At 39.1% G+C, this 17,612-nt stretch overlaps 1 protein-coding gene across 2 annotated transcripts in view; it reads right to left on the bottom strand.

The window, feature by feature from the left end:
• LGR5 (leucine rich repeat containing G protein-coupled receptor 5) overlaps nt 1–17,612 on the bottom strand; it is a 144,086-nt gene that overhangs the window by 23,678 nt on the left and 102,796 nt on the right. The window contains exons 5-7 of one of the 2 annotated variants that reach the window (XM_017510073.2): nt 9,053–9,268; nt 4,528–4,599; nt 1,600–1,668 (exon numbers count right to left, since the gene is read on the bottom strand). In XM_017510073.2, coding sequence (XP_017365562.1) covers nt 1,600–1,668; nt 4,528–4,599; nt 9,053–9,268 — 357 coding nt within the window. The remainder of the gene's footprint in view (nt 1–1,599; nt 1,669–4,527; nt 4,600–9,052; nt 9,269–17,612) is intronic. The other variant, XM_037731903.1, reaches the window with a different exon arrangement.

The raw sequence follows: 17,612 nt of genomic DNA, 5'->3' as shown, positions 1-17,612 counted from the left end.
GAAGCAGATTCAATGATCTTTGGAGCTTATTTGAGCCTATGGCTGTCTGAACTGAGTGGCACTCTTTGGGCTGCCTGAACCTATGCCATGAAGCCAAGCTAAGTCAACTAAGCCACACATGGGGTTTCCTGAGTCAGAACACACTAAGGGTTTTTCTTATAAACAAGCACCTCAGTGTCTCCTTTAGCTGTATGTCTTATTTCTTACTGCTGAGGGAATGAGGTTCTATGTTTATTTCCCTTTCCAAGTGTTAGAACATTACTCAGACAGGTTATTTATCTTTTTAGATACAAAAAAGCTAATTAAAATTTATCATCTAAAAGAGAGTATATGCAACCCAATGGCTGAAAGTCAGTTTTACTTTAGTAAAATTATGGGTTTTAGAATTAAAAAAGATTCATTAAACATTTAAAAATGAAAGATAGTTGCCCCTTGAACAAAATGGGTTTAAACTGCATGGGTCCACTTTTTTGTTGTTGTCGTTCAGACAGAATCTTGCTCTGTTTCCCAGGCTGGAGTGTAGTAGCCCAATCTATTGCAATCCCTGCCCTTTTGGTTCAAAGCAATTCTTGTGCCTCAGCCTCCCAAGAAGCTGGGATTACAGGCATGTGCCACCAGGCCCGGCCAATTTTCATATTTTTAGTAGAGACAGGGTTTCATCATGTTGTCCAGGCTGATCTCGAACTCCTGGACTCAAGCAGTCTACCTCCCTCGGCCTCCCAAAGTGCTGGCATTACAGGCATGACCCACTGTGCTGGCCTGCATGGGTCCACTTATACGTGAGTTTTTCTTCTGCCTCTGCCAGGCCTGAGATAACAAGACAAACATCTCCTCTTCCTCCTCAGCCTTCTCAATGTGATGACAGGGATGAAGATCTTTATAATGATCCACTTCCACTTAAGAAATAGTAAATATATTTTCTCTTCCTTAGAATTTTTAAAATAACATTTTCTTTTCTCTAGCTTACTTTATTTTAAGAATATAGTGCAGAATACATATGCAAAATATGTGTTAGTGCACTGTTTATATTATTGATGAGGCTTCTGGCCAACATTAGGCTATTAGTAGTTCAGTTTTTAAGGAGTCAGAAGTTAAACGTGGATTTTCTAATGTGCAAGCGTTGCTGTCCCTAACCCCTAGTTGTTCAAGGGTCAACTGCAATGTATGAGAATGCAGCTCACAGTTTACTAAGCACATACAGTTTGATTCATCTATTTCTAAACTTATGAAACCCAGAAATGTTCAAGTTCTTAGAAATGCTCAGTAACTAAATTCCATTTTAGTTCTACTACTTAAAATCTATAAATCTATAAAGTATATAAATGTTGGGAGACTATGTATGGCTTAGAAAAAGAGAAAAAATATGGCTTACAGAAATATATGTGTTTATTTTAGATATATGTTAGAGAAACCCAGCATAAATAAAAAACATTATCTAACATTTGCTAGAGATAGAATCAGTTAAAACATTTCAAGTGTGCTTTATCATTATTTATATAAACTTAAAATTTTCTAGCAAGTCATATTATATAAACAATCACATGTATTTTTAAATACATTCATAAAAGTTTTCTCATTAAAATTGTCCTAAATACTTACAGTTCTTTAAGGTTGGAGAGTGTCTTAATTGCAGTGGGGAATTCATCAAGGCTATTATAATTTAAATCTCTGAAAATGAGTAAATAGTATTTTCAGGTTTTTATTTAAAACTTCATATATACTCTATTTACAAGGAAAGTTAACATGCTATTCCAATGAACACATATCACTGATGGAAGTTCTCATTGCTTTTCTTTTTGGAAAAAGATTCTCTTGGCTTGTTGACTACCAGCATTCTGTGGGTATCTGCATTAAAATGGTCATTTGACTAATCATGAGAAATTTGAGAGTCAAGGCTCAATGGCACTGGGGCATCTAAAAAAGAAAGGGAGTGTGACTCAGTGGCAGTGTTAACTTCTAAGTAGGAGGGATGCCTCTTTGGCCAGGTGTTGATGGCTGGCTAATGAGCTCTTCAACTGAACCTGGCTCACTAACTGGCCAGTGTGAATTTGCACTCCTCAGGTTCCTGGATCACATCCCTTTTCTTGTTCCCTTCTCACTCCTTTTTGACATGGCATCTTGAAGGGCTGCTTTGACCTTGACTTTCACAGCCTAAAGTCCAGGATGAGCCTTGCTTCTGGAGAGGTTTATGTGAGAACAGTGTACTCTCAGGAAGGACATTTGGTCTAGAATTTCTTCAGAGTCACAAAGGATTCAGAAAATAGGATGTTTTCTTTGATCTGTGCTGCAAAGCTCTATGCTATCCCTCATGCCCAGAGATGAAGTGGTCAAAACATCTCGAATCATTAGTTTTTGTAACTGTTACAATACAATTGGCTTTTCAATTTCATTACTCACAAGTGCTTTACAGACTTACTCCACCTTATATCTAGATTTTTGTATGAAAAACTAATTGCCTCCTGGTCTCTGGGAATGGTAGATTTCTCAGAAGACGGGGGAAAACCTTTCGATCAGGCAATCAGATGTGGTTAGATCCTCCTCTGTGGAGAATTGCTATTTAATTTTAAGCGAAAGATAATTTGATAATTTGACTGAGTTAAACATGAGTCAAGGCTCCTACTTGTCTGGCACAAACCATCCTTAAACTATACTGCAGGCAGGAAACGTGTGTCTTTTGTAGACATAAATTTTCTTCCTGTTTGTAAATCTCTCCAGATGCTCTGTTTTGATTAAACAAGGATTGGGCCCTTATAAATTACTTGGATTTCTAGTGAGGGAAAGGAAGAGGCTGGAAATAACCAAATTACTTATCCTCTGTAGCCCTGGGCAAGGTAGGGGAAGGGGAGACAGTAAGACTCACATGAACTTTTCCCTGACATGTTTTGCTCTATGTTATTTACATGCAATCCTGGGTCCTTACCCCAAACATCGATGGAAAAAAAAAAGACTATTTATGGAAATACCCATCAAAGCCCATCTTGTTTTTCATGCCTTTTATTGTTCAAAAGGGCTAGAAGGTGATTTCCATTGCTAAGATTTCTGAGCCCAGCCCCTAATTTTTCCTAGCATCTGATGGGAAGTGCTTGTCTATGCCATTAAGTTGACATAAAGATCCTGTCTGGACAAGTTTATGTTTGGTACCTAAGAGGAAGCACAGGGTAACTTAAATAACCCTGGAAAGAGCTGTTAGTGCTTATAGGCTAGGAGAACACCACCAACACAGGGTCCCTAAGGAAATTAGTAACCTGTATCTGGTTAGAGGCTAAACTGATCATGAACAAATTGCTAAGCTCTGTATGTAAATGAACAGTGGGCCCCAAGGCCACAGGAGAAGTGGTCTTCGGTCTTTTCCTTTTGCAGCTTTGGTCAGAGCCAGCATTGCAGATTCAGTGCTCTGTGTGGTTTATTGCATTTGAGTATTAAAAATGTGAGTGTAGAGATGAGGACATGGCTGCAACCACCCTCCTCTCCCAGCACACTCCCGACCCTCCCTGCCTGTCACCTCACTCTCATTATACCTTTCTCACTCAACAGGGCAATGAAGAGCAGCTCCTCCCCTGGGAAAAGCCTGAGGCCCTGGTGTGGCCCACAAGAACCTCTACCTTGGGTCTGTGAGAGTGTCTAGGATACGGTCAGCTGGCTGAACTCTATTTTTATTATAGGTGCCAATTAAGAACTGAACTTTTGACTTATTCTTTGGAAGTAGTATATAGTAGTAAACATGAATTTCAGAATCAGACCAGAGGAGGAAGCAAATCTCAGTTCTGCTGCTGACTAGATATGTAATAACTTCACCTCACTAGAGCCTAAAATGGGATAGTAATATCTGCTCTCATAGGATGGCTATAAGAAGTAATTAAAACAATGTATGCCAAATGCTTAGCACAATATTTGATTATAGATACACTCAATAAATAGTAGCTATTGTTACTTTTCACCTTTTTTTCTTTTTTTGAGACAACGTCTTGCTCTGTCACCCAGTTTGGAGTACAGTGTCATGATCACAGCTCACCACAGCCTGAAATTCCTGGGCTCAAGTGATCCTCCTGCATTGGCCTCCCAAGTGTTAGGATTACAGGCATGAGCCACCCTCCCCCAGTCCCTTTTTCATCTTTTGAATCGCTTTAGCATGAGCCATCACTGTTTCCTAATGAGATGCCTGTTCATGTGAGATTGAAGACGCAGGCATTTGCCTGGTCTTCATCCTCCCGTTCAGCAGGGAGTACCAGACACATGAATAGTGCGCCTGAGTGATCTTTGACAGAGACTACACGTTTCTAAGCAAACAGTCACTGCTCAGTAGAGAGCATCTCATTTAATTTATAATGATTGTAACTAATTTATCACTCTCATTAGATTAAAATAAAATCCCAGTTTTATTGTTTAGCTCTGTGGGGTGTGTGTGTAAAATAATGCTGAAAGCGCAGGCAATTAACCAAACCAAACAAAATTTTGGCTTTAAGGCTATTTTGATTCTTTCAGAATATTCATGAAAAACTGAAAAAAAGGGAAACAAGGTCAACTCACAAAGTTTCCAGGCTGTGGAGCCCATCAAAGCATTTCTTTCCCAGGGAGTGGATTCTATTGTTATGGAGATGTCTGCAATAGAACATTACAGATAGTTAGGAAGGCACACTGAACATAGCAAACTTAACATTTTGACTGCTTAAATCCAAAGAAAATTATACTGAGGAATGCACTAATTATAAGAAGCTAACCTAAAAAAAAAATAAGAAGCTAACTTAAAATAAAAAGGCTATGTACTACATTCCCTCATACCACAGATGATTCTATACCATAGAACTTAAAAGCTGGAGTTTTTTACCTTTTAGCTTTGGGACATCAGGGTGTGTATAATAATATGAGCAATATAAAGTAAGTTCAGGGTTCAAGGCTTTTTTAAAAATTTATTTTATTGCATTTTAGGTTTTGGGGTACATGTGAAAAACATGTAAGATTGTTGCATAGGTACACACGTGGCAGTGTGATTTGCTGCCTTCCTCCCCATCACCTATGTCTGGCATTTCTCCCCATGCTATCTCTCCCCAACTCCCCACCCCCCGCTGACCCTCCCCTATTTCCCAACAGACCCCAGTGTGTAGTGCTCCTCTCCCTGTGTCCATGTGTTCTCATTGTTCAACACCTGCCTATGAGTGAGAACATGCGGTGTTTGATCTTCTGCTCTTGTGTCAGTTTGCTGAGAGTGATGCTTTCCAGGTTCATCCATGTCACTACAAAGGACACAAACTCATCATTTTTGATGGCTGCATAATATTCCATGGTGTATATGTGCCACATTTTCCCTGTCCAGTCTATCATCAATGGGCATTTGGGTTGGTTCCAGGTCTTTGCTATTGTAAACAGTGCTGCAATGAACATTCGTGTGCGTGTGTCCTTATAGTAGAACGATTTATAATCCTTTGGATATATACCAAGTAATGGGATTGCTGGGTCAAATGGAATTTCTATTTCTAGGTCCTTGAGGAATCGCAACACTGTCTTCCACAATGGTTGAACTAATTTACACTCCCACCAACAGTGTAAAAGTGTTCCTATTTCTCCACATCCTCTCCAGCATCTGTTGTCTCCAGATTTTTTAATGATCGCCATTCTAACTGACGTGAGATGGTATCTCAATAAGGCTGTTTTTTTTTTTTTTAAATTTTAAGTTCAGGGGTGCATGTGCAGGTTTGTTACATAGGTAAACTTGTGTCATTGGCGTCTATTGTAAAGATTATTTCATCACTCAGATATTAAGCCTAGTACCCATTAGTTATTTTTCCTGATTCTTTCCCTCCTACCACCCTCCACCCTGTGATAGTCCCCAGTATGTGTTGTTCCTCTCTATGTGTCCATGTGCTCCCATCATTTAATTCCCACTTCTAGGTGAGAACATTCAGTATTTGGTTTTCTGTTCCTGTGTTAGTTTGCTAAGGATGATGACCTGCAGCTCCATCCATGTTCCTGCAAAGGACATGATCTTTTTCTTTTTTATGGCTGTATAGTATTCCATGGTATATATGTGCCACATTTTTTTCATCCAGTCAATCATTGATGGGCATTTAAGTTGATTCTATGCTTTTGCTATTGTGAATAGTGCTGCAGTGAACATACACATACATGTATCTTTATGATAGAATGATTTATATTCCTTTGGGTATATACCCAGTAATGGGATTGCTGGGTCAAATAGTATTTCTGTCTTTTGATTTTAGAAGAGTTGCCACATTGTCTTCCACAATGGTTGAACTAATTTACATTCTCAAGGCATATTTTTAAGCATAGTTTGATCAGCATGGCTTTGGGATATAGGATGTTAAGCAGAGATACTGACCATCATTGACATCTGGAGGATAGATAGCAAGCACATTTTCTAATTAAGCTGAAGGCATGTAATGGCTACCTTCCCAGGGCGGGGGCACAGGTCAACAGGAAGCAATGATATCAGGCAATGATAATCAGATTTTTCTGCTGCCCAAGGAGGTTAGTTACCTTGACATGGTATTAGTGTGTATAATTATCATCTTTGGCTCAATTGGTAAGTCAGTTAGGTCAGAGCCAGTGAGAACAGCTGTGCACAACTGAAAACTGGATCAATTCCCAAAAGGATTGTAAAAAATGGGCTTAAGGAGGATAGAGTGAAAAAGTATAATTGGATCTCTGTAAATCCATTTCCTCTAGTGCAGGAAAAGAAATTAAAGCAAATACCCAGTTTTTGGTGGGTCAGTAGCATCATCTTTCTATGTGAAATTCAGTGTAGAAATTTGTTAATATCATAAAAATTCTTTTCCTTCCATACTAAGATTTTTGTTCTAATAAATAAATTTTGGTTTTAGGTGAGATTTATGTAACATTCATTGAGGATCTTCTACATGCAGCATATGAGGAAGGGGATTGAGGGGAACCTAAAAAGATGAGTAAGATATTGGCCAGCCCTCAAGGGAGTACATACTACTGTGCAAGAGACAGACATATCATCAAGCGGAATGATTGAAGCAAGCGGTGGGTCAGTGGGTGGGCATGGAGCAAAGAGAGAATTAGTGAGAAGAAGCCTTCCTCATTGATTGGTTATTATATTATACATGTGGGGGTCATACTGCTATATTCTTTTTTTTTTTTTTTTTTTTGAGACAGAGTTTCACTCTTGTTACCCAGGCTGGAGTGCAATGGCGCGATCTCGGCTCACCGCAACCTCTGCCTCCTGGGTTCAGGCAATTCTCCTGCCTCAGCCTCCTGAGTAGCTGGGATTACAGGCATGTGCCACCATGCCCAGCTGATTTTTTGTATTTTTAGTAGAGACGGGGTTTCACCATGTTGACCAGGTTGGTCTCGATCTCTTGACCTCGTGATCCACCCGCCTCGGCCTCCCAAAGTACTGGGATTACAGGCGTGAGCCACTGCGCCCGGCCAATACTGCTATATTCTTAAAGAAAACTGATTATTTTTCAAACTATTACTTGTTTGAGAATCATTTTTGATTCACTAAAATAATGAAATCTAGACATATGCCAGCAGTGGGCGCGGGGATGCTGTGCAAATGTATAACATTCTATCAATTAAACCACCTGTGCAAAAATTACAACAGTGAGAAAAATATGACAGTGAAAGAGATCTGACCTAAATGACTCCATCTTGCTTTTAACCTCCTAGCTGCCCTTGTCTATTCCTGGGCGTAGGCTGAACTAACTTTGGGAGGAATTTATAGTTTAACTTTGAAGCAAAATGATAACAGTTTCTCTCAGAAATAAACTTGCTCCTTTCCTTGGGACCAGACTGCCTTTGTAAAAGTAACAAATTAGCCACAGATTAGAAATTATGGTTTAGGAGTCATGCAGCCAGAGGCCACAAGACTCCTGACCTCCCCAGTTGCTCCTATGGATAACATCGCTATTGTAAAATCTAAGATCGGTGTTCAAGATATTTTTCAGACTGTGTATTCTGATAGATCAGCTGGAACCTCCCAGATGGGTTACCTGGCCCATCTGGTCTTAAGGACCTCACCAAGGACTGACTCAGAGCATGAGGACAATTTCAACCCCCTACGATTTTATCCCTGACCCAACAAATCAGCATTCCCTATTCCCCAGCTCCCTGCTAGGCAAACTTTCTTTAAAAAATTCTTGCCTCTGAATTTTCAGGAAGGCTGATTTGAGTAATAGTAAAACTCTAGTATTCTATTTAGCTGGCTCTATGTGTGATAAACTTTTTTTTTTTTTTTTTTTTTTTTGTTTACTTTATTTTTTTTTTTTGAGAACAGTCTTATTCTCTCACCCAGGCTGGAGTGCAATGGCACAATCTTGGCTCACTGCAACTTCAGCCTCATGTGTTCATGGGACCCACCCACCTCAGCCTCCCCAGTAGCTGGGATTACAAGCGTGTGCCAACATGCCCAGCTAATTTTTGTATTTTTAGTACAGGTGGGGTTTCACCATGTTGGCCAGGCTGGCCTTGAACTCCTGACCTCAAGTGATCCACCTGCCTTGGCCTCACAAACTGTTGGGATTACTGGCATGAGCCACTGTGCCTGGCCTTATGTGTTACTCTTTATTGCGATTCTCTTGTCTTGATAAATTGGCTCTGTTTGGGCAGTGGGGAAAAAGAACTCATTGGGCAGTTACGTCATTTGTTCTCACTTCTCTTTCCTTGGTAAGGGTTCAAAAAGTTCTTATTAGATATAAGAAGAATATCTTTCAATTTGACCTGAATTATCAATTATTTTTTAAACTAAGGAATTGTTATTAACTTAGGTTACTACAGTAATTGTATAGTGCGGTGACTCCTTGTGCAATATGCAATGGGCTCCTCTAAGGCAGAGGCCATATTTCATTATCTTTGTAGGCCCTGCCGTGCTTGGCACCTAGCAGACACTTGATAAGTGTTTAAGTCATTTACACAATTGGAGCATTTATAAGTAATTTTGGGGAGGGACTCAGGAGGTTTTCCTCCCTTAAAACGTCCCCATTTAAGCTTTGAAGAGCCAGCATTTTAAGGCCAAGGTCTTCCAGTGACTTTAGAAACTGTTAAAAGAGAGAGCAAAATCAATAAAACTTACAGAACTACCAAGCTGGAAAGGTTTCCAAAGGCATAGTCTGGTATGTGGTGTATTTTGTTCAGGGCCAAGGTCATGGCTTGCAATGCTGATAAACTTCTAAAGGCCTGGATGGGGATTTCTGTTAAAGCGTTGTCATCTAGCCACAGGTGCCTCAGGGAATGCAGGCCACTGAAACAGCTGGGCGGCACGTAGCTGATGTGGTTAGCATCCAGGCGCCTGTGGAACAAAGAAAGCAAGAATGGAAAAGAGAGCAAAGCCCAGGCAGAAGGTCAACTTTGCAGAAAAACCCTTCCCATGTATGACAGACAAGAGTAGAACAGGGCTTGGGGTCCCTGGGAGCCCTACCATCGGGAGCATTTCCTCTCTGGATGGGCTCTCCTTCCATTCATGTGTAGACTGTTGCTTCCTAGGTCCTCTGGCTCTAAAATTCCATGGTACTATGATTCTCTTCCAGGATTATCAGTAATGCCCTTTCATGCATGGAAGTGGCCTCCCTTGAGGTATGGAGTTTCAGCGTGATGATCTTTTAGTTTCTTTCTGACACTAGCATAGAGATACCCTTTTCCTCCTCCCACCCTAAGCCAAAGGAATTATCTTTGCTTTCCCTGACTGTTTTGAACATACTAAACATACTAGTCTACTAGTTTGTTCAGTAAGCTCTGGGAAAAGATTATTTCAGTATTTGAAGGAATTGAGTAATTTTTAAAAAAACTTTAAGTTCTGGGATACATGTGCAGAATGTGCAGGTTTGTTACATATGTATACATGTGCCATGGTGGTTTGCTGCACCTGTCAACACGTCATCTAGGTTTTAAGCCCCTCATGCATTAGATATTCGTCTTAATGCTCTCTCTTCCCTTGCCCTCCACCCCCCGATAGGTCCTGGTGTGTGAGGTTCCCCTCCCCGTGTCCGTGTGTTCTCATTGGAACTGAGTAATTTTTTAAAGACTGTTAGAGACATGCCTCAGAGAGATGGCCCCTCCCTTTTTCTTAGGACAGCGCTGGAAAGCCTGAAAACTGCCGGCATTCTTGCTTATCCTAACCATTTGTGTGAAGCAGATGTTTGTTTTTCTGACATTTTAAATGAATAATAAAATTAACAACTTTCCAGCTTTTGCTTCCTTTTCCCACACTCCATTTTTATCTGTTTTAAAATGGGGAAATACATCTAAAAATAAGTCTGGTTAATGAGCTGTTGCCACCTCAAAGCCAGCAGAGGGAGTGCATACATTTATTTTGCCTCAATCCAACATAAACAATGGCTATAATTTAAAGGTCCTAACTTTTCTTATGGAAGTGACAAAAATCACATCATTTGCAATTTTTTGTAAGATGCATGAATAATAGAACCACTATCACTCAAACTATGCTTCCAGCAGCACTCACTTGTTTTTTCCTAATCTGTTTTTAAGACCCACACATTTGCATTTTCAAAGGTAGGATTAAAAAAAGAAGAAGAGTTGTATTTTAAGTGGCCCATGAATTAGGAAGGATTAGAAAATCACGAGTGGATTTTGAAAAATGTTTTCGGAAGCATTTAAGACTAAACAGATGCAGGAAGCACACCAGGATCACAAAATAATCCTCTTCAAACCAAAATTAAACAATTTAGAAATAAAATTCTTTGTTGGTAGGAAGTTCATCTCTATGGAAAGCGGCTTCCTGACTTGTGGCCATTACGCCACTTCAATCATCTTCTGATTCCTACTTCTACCGACTGAATGGGAACAAGTGATGCCTTAAAAGTCCTGACATCTGGAGGACTTCTAATCCTCCAAGCTTTGCTAACAGCTGAGATAAGGTCACTTGGAACAAATTTTAAAAGTTGGGTGTCATAGCCCATTTACAATTAAATTTCCAATAGAACAACTATCATTGTAGGCAACAGAAACACAGCTTTCAAACATCTTAAGGTTCTGTCAACAAATGGAGCCTGAAATGTTTAGAAAACTCAACACTATCTCTTTTTCCTTTCTTTAACAACAATGTGCTTGGCTTAAGCTCAAATAAAGTATAATTTCATCAGGAGATAAAGAGGTGATTGCTTTTGTTTGACCAGAAGCAAAGCACACATGTAAACTCTTCTTAACTATTGCACTGATAAAAGGATAGACACTTTATAATGTGAGCTTCTGTGTTTTCATTTATTGCCAGTCGTCTATGCATTGAAAGTATGAGAGGTGGCTGGGCCTGGTGGCTCAAACTGTAATCCTAGCACTTTGGGAAGCCAAGGCAGGTGGATCACCTGAGGTTAGGAGTTCCAGACCTGCCTGGCCAAAATGCAAAACCCCATCTCTATAAAAAATACAAAAATAATTAGCTGGGTGTGGTGGTACACATCTGCAGTCCCAGCTACTCAGGAGGCTGAGGCAGGAGAATCACTTGAACCTAGGAGGCAGAGGCTGCAGTGAGCCAAGATCATGCCACTGTACTCCAGCCTGGCCAACAGAGTGAGACTCTGTCTTAAAAAAAAAAAAAAAAAAAAAGAGAGAAAGTATGAGTAGCTTTGAAGAGCCTTGGGCTGGGCACAATGGTTCATGCCTGTAATCCCAGAACTTTGGGAGGCCAAGATCAGGAGTTCAAAACCAGGCTGGCCAACATGGTGAAACCCCATCTCTATAAAAAATACAAAAATTTGATGAGTGTGATGTTGCATACCCATAATTCCAGCTACTTGGGAGGCTGAGGCACAAGATTCACTTGTACCCAGGAGGTGGACATTGCAGTGAGCCAAGATCTTGCCACTGCACTCCAGCCTGGGCAACAAAGTGAGACTCTGTCTCGAAAAATAAAAAAAAAAAAAGTCTTGAAAATGACAGACCTTAAAGTTCATTGCAAACATTGGGATGCATTTATGGAAGAGGCTCTTGCAGCATGAAGTCATAGGATTGTCTTTTTTGGTATTTTATGTTGCTACCAAAGTTTCTGCTGTATCTTGAAGTGACCTGGGTATCAATTCCCAATTTTAATATATTCATTTCTCTGGACAGATATCTTTTATGAATCATGTTTCTTTTCCCCCCAGCAAAAAGGATGTAATCTGGCCTCCACACTATTATCTTATACCAATTTGCTATCTGAAATGAAATGAGTAAGACAGGACAATTCTTTGGAGATTGAACACTCTAAATACTAATATTCCTAGATTTAAACTCAACAGCACAGATTTTCAGATGTCCCGAGTGAAGCATTAACATATCTCTCTACTACAGTTTCTCCATATAAGAAGCTCTCAATAAATGATACTCCTTCTAAATGCAGTATTTTAGAGTTCATATCTACCTGGCCTCTGTGGTCTAAACCTAATTCAGGTATATCGTTCACACTCAAAGGCATTATCTGATTTAACTTTCTTGTCCAGCTTTGTTAAGGAATAATTGACAAATAAAAATTGCTTATATTTATGGTATACAATGTTATTTTTTGATATATGTATACATTGTAAAATGATAAAATCAAGCTAATTAATATATCCACCACTTCACATACTTAACATTTTTTTGTGGTGAGAACATTTAAGATCTAATCTATTAGCAATTTTCAAGTACACAATACATTATTATTAACTGTAGTCACCATCCCATACAATAGATCTTCAGAAGTTACTCATCCTGTCTCACCGAAGCTTTGTGCCCTTTCTCCAACATCTCCCCGACTCAGCCACTCCCACTCCCAGACCCTGGCAGCCACTATTCTACACTCTGCTTCTATATCTGATTTACTCTTAATAGAAGATCCCAAGGTTAAACCTGAGTATAGAATTAATTATCCATTTACAGGTAGTTCTTCCAGAACAAGGTTAAGACTGTGGACAAAGCAGCTGACAGGGCAGAAACTGTGTCCATTCAGTAAGTAAAGAAAGAGTACATATTATATCAATCTGGTCTTTTCAGGCAGCTGAACATTCTCTATTCATATGCTTGAAAAATGCAATATTTTAGCAGTGGGGTATAAGATAAACATTACTATCCAATCCAAGAAGACATATACCTATAAAATATGGTTCCATTATAGACTTATTTTCTGTAGCAACAAAAATAATTATATGATATAGTTCTGGTTTTTAAGTTTTTCTTTGTTATTTCCATTTTGTGCAAGTCACAGAGGGTGTGTGTGTGTGTGTGTGTGTGTGTGTGTGTGTGTGTAAGCACCTTAGAATCTGTAAATTAATGCAGAGATTTGGAATGTGAAGTACCAGGTTCCAGCCAGTTCTAGAAGCTGTATGACCCTGGCCAAATGGACAGACCTCAGCTTTCACATACGTTAAATGGGGGTAACTCCTCTCTGTCTTATAGGATTGCTTTATGATTAAGAAAATAACACAACAGGACTTTGTAAATATAAAGTACCTTGATGATTTTATATATTATTACATAAATTATTATATGAAGCTGGTTAATGCTTTGCATTTTTATCTTTTGATCATTGAAACCATTCAGAAAAATAAAGGTACATTCAAATTTTGCTTAAGCAAAAGTGGCTAAACCAAGTGCTGGATTGTCAGTGAATTTCAGTTCTGAGAAATGCAGGCTATTTCTTTCAACTCTCATAATGGAAATAATTTAGAGGTGCCTGCAATTAGACTTATAGAAGTCACTCTTATTTTTCAGTCTTTAGTATTATTGCTACGTGTGTGTGTGTGCGTGTGTGTGTGTGTGTACACACACACACACACGCACACACACAATGCAAGAGGGCAAATAGTTTTGTTTCTGATACATCATTGACTATAATATCTGCATTCTGAAGGTCAAAGAGAAGTGGTGACATTTTCAGAGAAAGTTTCTAGCAATGATCTTGGCATTTAAGCATCTGCTGAAATTGTGGCAGAGGCAGTCCCAAACCTGTCTGCAGCTACGTGCAGCAAAGTAAAACACTTTCAATAATGAGTGGGCTTGCCTTCATTCAAAGAAAAGCTCTTAATTATGATCTTGAAATGCCATCTGAAAAGTGATTACTATATGGGAAATAGCACCCATTTTATGCTCCTTTCTGGGAGGGGCCTGTTACATATAGTTTATAGTATATATAATTTGCAGGTAAAATAAAAATGTTTCTTACTTCTTATGCCATCTACGACAACCTACGTGATGGGCGTATGGTAAATTGGAAAGTACACTGAATTAGGAAATTGAGACACAGATTTAACTCAAGACACTGCCATTTAATTCTGAGATTGGAGGCATATTGATTTCTCTGTGGGTTAATGTTCACATGTATAAAGCAGAATTACATGTCACAGATTGCTTTGAGAATTAAATGAGGAAATATCAATGTGTTTTGTAAATGGTAAAGGTTTTACTGTTTAATGACAGGCTTTATTATTTGAGGAAAACCTTAAAATTCAGAAGTGGTATCATTTTTTCCCCTCTCTTAAAGTTTATTTTTTTCTTCCTGAAGTTTCTTAACCCTTTATCATTTCACATCTGTCTATGGAAGATTGCCATTTTCTTGCCATATAGGTTGGCGATTCTTTATTCACCATATGTTCTTTAATCTGTATGTTCAGCAGCTATGCTGCGTGTTTTTAATTAGTGTTATAGCAAGGTTTCCATCACAGAAGAAAGAGGATGCACATCTTCTGTGTTAGGTCAGCAATAGAATAGCTGGTGTCCAAAAGGCTAAAATGGCTAAGGAAAAATATTGCAACATCTGGTGCAAGAACAGAGTTTTTATTAAGCGTGAGTCTTTGCAATGTTTCTTAGAGGATTGTGACTATGAGGAAGGCTCATGGCACGACTTTTGGTTGTGTGTTGAAATCACTCCTTCTCTGGAGGGAGGGCTTGAAGTCGAAGACTCCACAATTACTGAAGAGGCTCTGCTGCTCAAGCTGCTTGGCCAAGAAGACTGTCTCTTGTGGACCCAGTGGTTGCCTCTCCCACCACTGGACCTGGTCAAAACCATTAAGTTTACCCTGAGAGGCCTCAATAAATTTGAGTAAATAAAAGTAAGTGGAGTCTGGCTGATGTCACTCCCTGGTTTCTGGGCTACCTACCTATGAGAAATGGCTCATCCTCTCCCAGCAATGTTCAAGGTTTGCATAAAAATGTTTCTCTGAAATGGGGATGTTGTAGGCTTTCTGACCAGAGTCCCTCATAATACATGTGCTGTAGAAACGTCACTCTAACAGAAGAGTGTAGGAGGGACTAGTGGGAAAGTACATGACCAAGGCAGTTGCAGTCATCAGGGTGAGAAAAATGAGTGCCTGAAAGAAGTGTGGAAATGGCGAGGAAGGGCTGACTATGAGGGATGTTAAATACGTGGGCCTGGCAGAACTAGACTCCCCAAATGTGGCCAGAGAGGAAGGTAAGGAAGCTATGGTGATTTAGCGTTCTGGCCTGGGCAACTGGATGGATGGAGGCTACACAAGAACAGAGATGAATGTTACCCAGTATTAGGTAAAATAAAAATAAAACATAACTGCATGTTCAGTGAATGAGGTTCTGTCATATCAATGTGTCCTATGTGGCAAAGAGCTAGTAGGTACCAGGTAAACAATTAATCTTTTTTTTTTTTTTTTTTTTTTTTTTTCACTCTGTTGCCCATGCTTTTTTTTTTTTTTTTTTTTTTTTTTTTTTTTTTTTTTTTTTTTTGAGATTAAGTCACACTCTGTTACCCAGGCTGGAGTAAAATGGCCCAATCTCGGCTCACTGCAACCTCCGCTTCCTGGGTTCAAGCAATTCTCCTGCCTCAGCCTCCTGAGTAGTGGGGATTACAGATGACTGCCACCACACCCGGCTAAGTTTTTGTATTTTTAGTAGTGATGGGGTTTCCCCATGTTTGCTCGGCTGGTCTCAAACTCCTAACCTCAGGTGATTTGCCTGCCTCAACCTCCCAAAGTGCTAGGCCTCAAACAATTAATCTTTCATGTTCAGGCAACCCCACCTGCCCCTGCCACCAAATAAAATAAGCTCATTTTCTTTGTGTTTAAAGTTTTCTTCCTAATATTTCTACGTGAAAAAGGTTAATTATGCAAATTTTCTTTTTTACAAGAAACATTTTGCTAATCTGCTCTATACTCCCTGAAAAAACTTTCCATTTATAAATGGTGTTATTGTAAAGATTAGAGAATGTATGAGATCATTATTGTTATTGTTGCTCTGGAAAATGGCCCTTTATATCTTGTATATGACACCTTGTCAATGTATCACACAAATTTATATCTTTGTTTAAGAATGTCTTTGATGAGCCATCAACTACAAGAAGTAAAGTGTTAGTCAAAAGATAAGCCATTGATCTTGGTTAATTCCATATCTGAGATGACTGTAATAATGTCAATTATTAACGTGGATGACTTGGAGGTAAAAAAAAGCCAAAAGTGCGAAGAATATTACAGTTGCATAATACAGTTTATAGGGCTTCTTGTAATAAACAGAGCTATGAAGCAATGCTTTTTATGACTGACATTGCTATTTTATATTTGGATGAACATTTAATTTTTTTTTTTTTTTTGAGATAGGGTCTCACTCTGTCCCTCAGGCTGGAGTGCTGTGGCAGGGTCTCAGCTCACTGCAACCTCTGCCCCTGGGTTCCAGTGATTCTTCTACCTCAGCCTCCCGAGCAGAGCAGCTGGGACCACAGGTGTGTACCACCATTCCCAGCTAATTTTTTGTAGAGTTGGGGTTTCACCATGTTGGCCAGGTTGGTCCTATCTCCTGACCTCAAGTGATAATCCCACCTCAGCCACCAAATGTGCTGGGATTACAGGTGTGAGCTACCGTGACTGGCTGGATGAGCATTATAAAAATATTTATTTTTATTTTTTTTACTTTTGTAGAGATGGGGTCTTGCCATGTTGCCTAGGCTGGTCTTGAACTCCTGAGCTCAAGCAATCCTCCTACCTCGGCTTCCCAAAGTGGTGGGTTTACAGGAGAGAGCAGCAGCTCCTGGCCTGGATGAGCATTTAAAAAAAATAAGTTTTAAAGAAGTGACCAACCTTCTTATATAGTATGTTGCACATTTTATGAGACCACTTTAAACAAGTCATGATAGCCAAAAAGATTTAGTTCATTTATAAATTTTAAGAAACAAAAGCATTCTTGATTATTATTTTACTTTTTCAATAAAGTGAAAATGGTGTGGTTCTTCATCGGTATATATTACAGTTTAACAAAGTACATAAATTTTTTGTTGTGATAAAATTTTATTGCAGTGAAATTTTATTGCCGTGGTTGTCAGGCCACTGGGTTGATGTTCACTGGATCATTGGAGCTAAATTTGTCACAGGATTATTATAATACTGTTGGGCTATTATTTAATCTATCTGTACTTTTATAGCTTGAATCCATATTGATTTATGTTAATTATTCGCAGCAATACCAGAGTCACTTTTGTTGTTGTGGTGGTTGCTTTTTAATATTTCTGGAGAGCATAATGTGTGATTCCACATTAATATCCAGGGAGATATTAAGCCTATTTAGGACTATATTAAATAACATGATTGCTTATATGGGAAAATTGTGCTTTTGTCTTTCTAATCAGCATCTTATTTACTGGTAAACTCAGTGTGGCCATTAGAGAAAAATTATTGCTTTAGACTTACTTCTGAAATGGTTAACAA

This window comes from Cebus imitator, unplaced genomic scaffold (genome assembly GCF_001604975.1).
Source record: "Cebus imitator isolate Cc_AM_T3 unplaced genomic scaffold, Cebus_imitator-1.0 Scaffold429, whole genome shotgun sequence".
Taxonomy (NCBI): domain Eukaryota; kingdom Metazoa; phylum Chordata; class Mammalia; order Primates; family Cebidae; genus Cebus; species Cebus imitator.
This window is presented reverse-complemented; position numbering and strand designations above follow the sequence as displayed.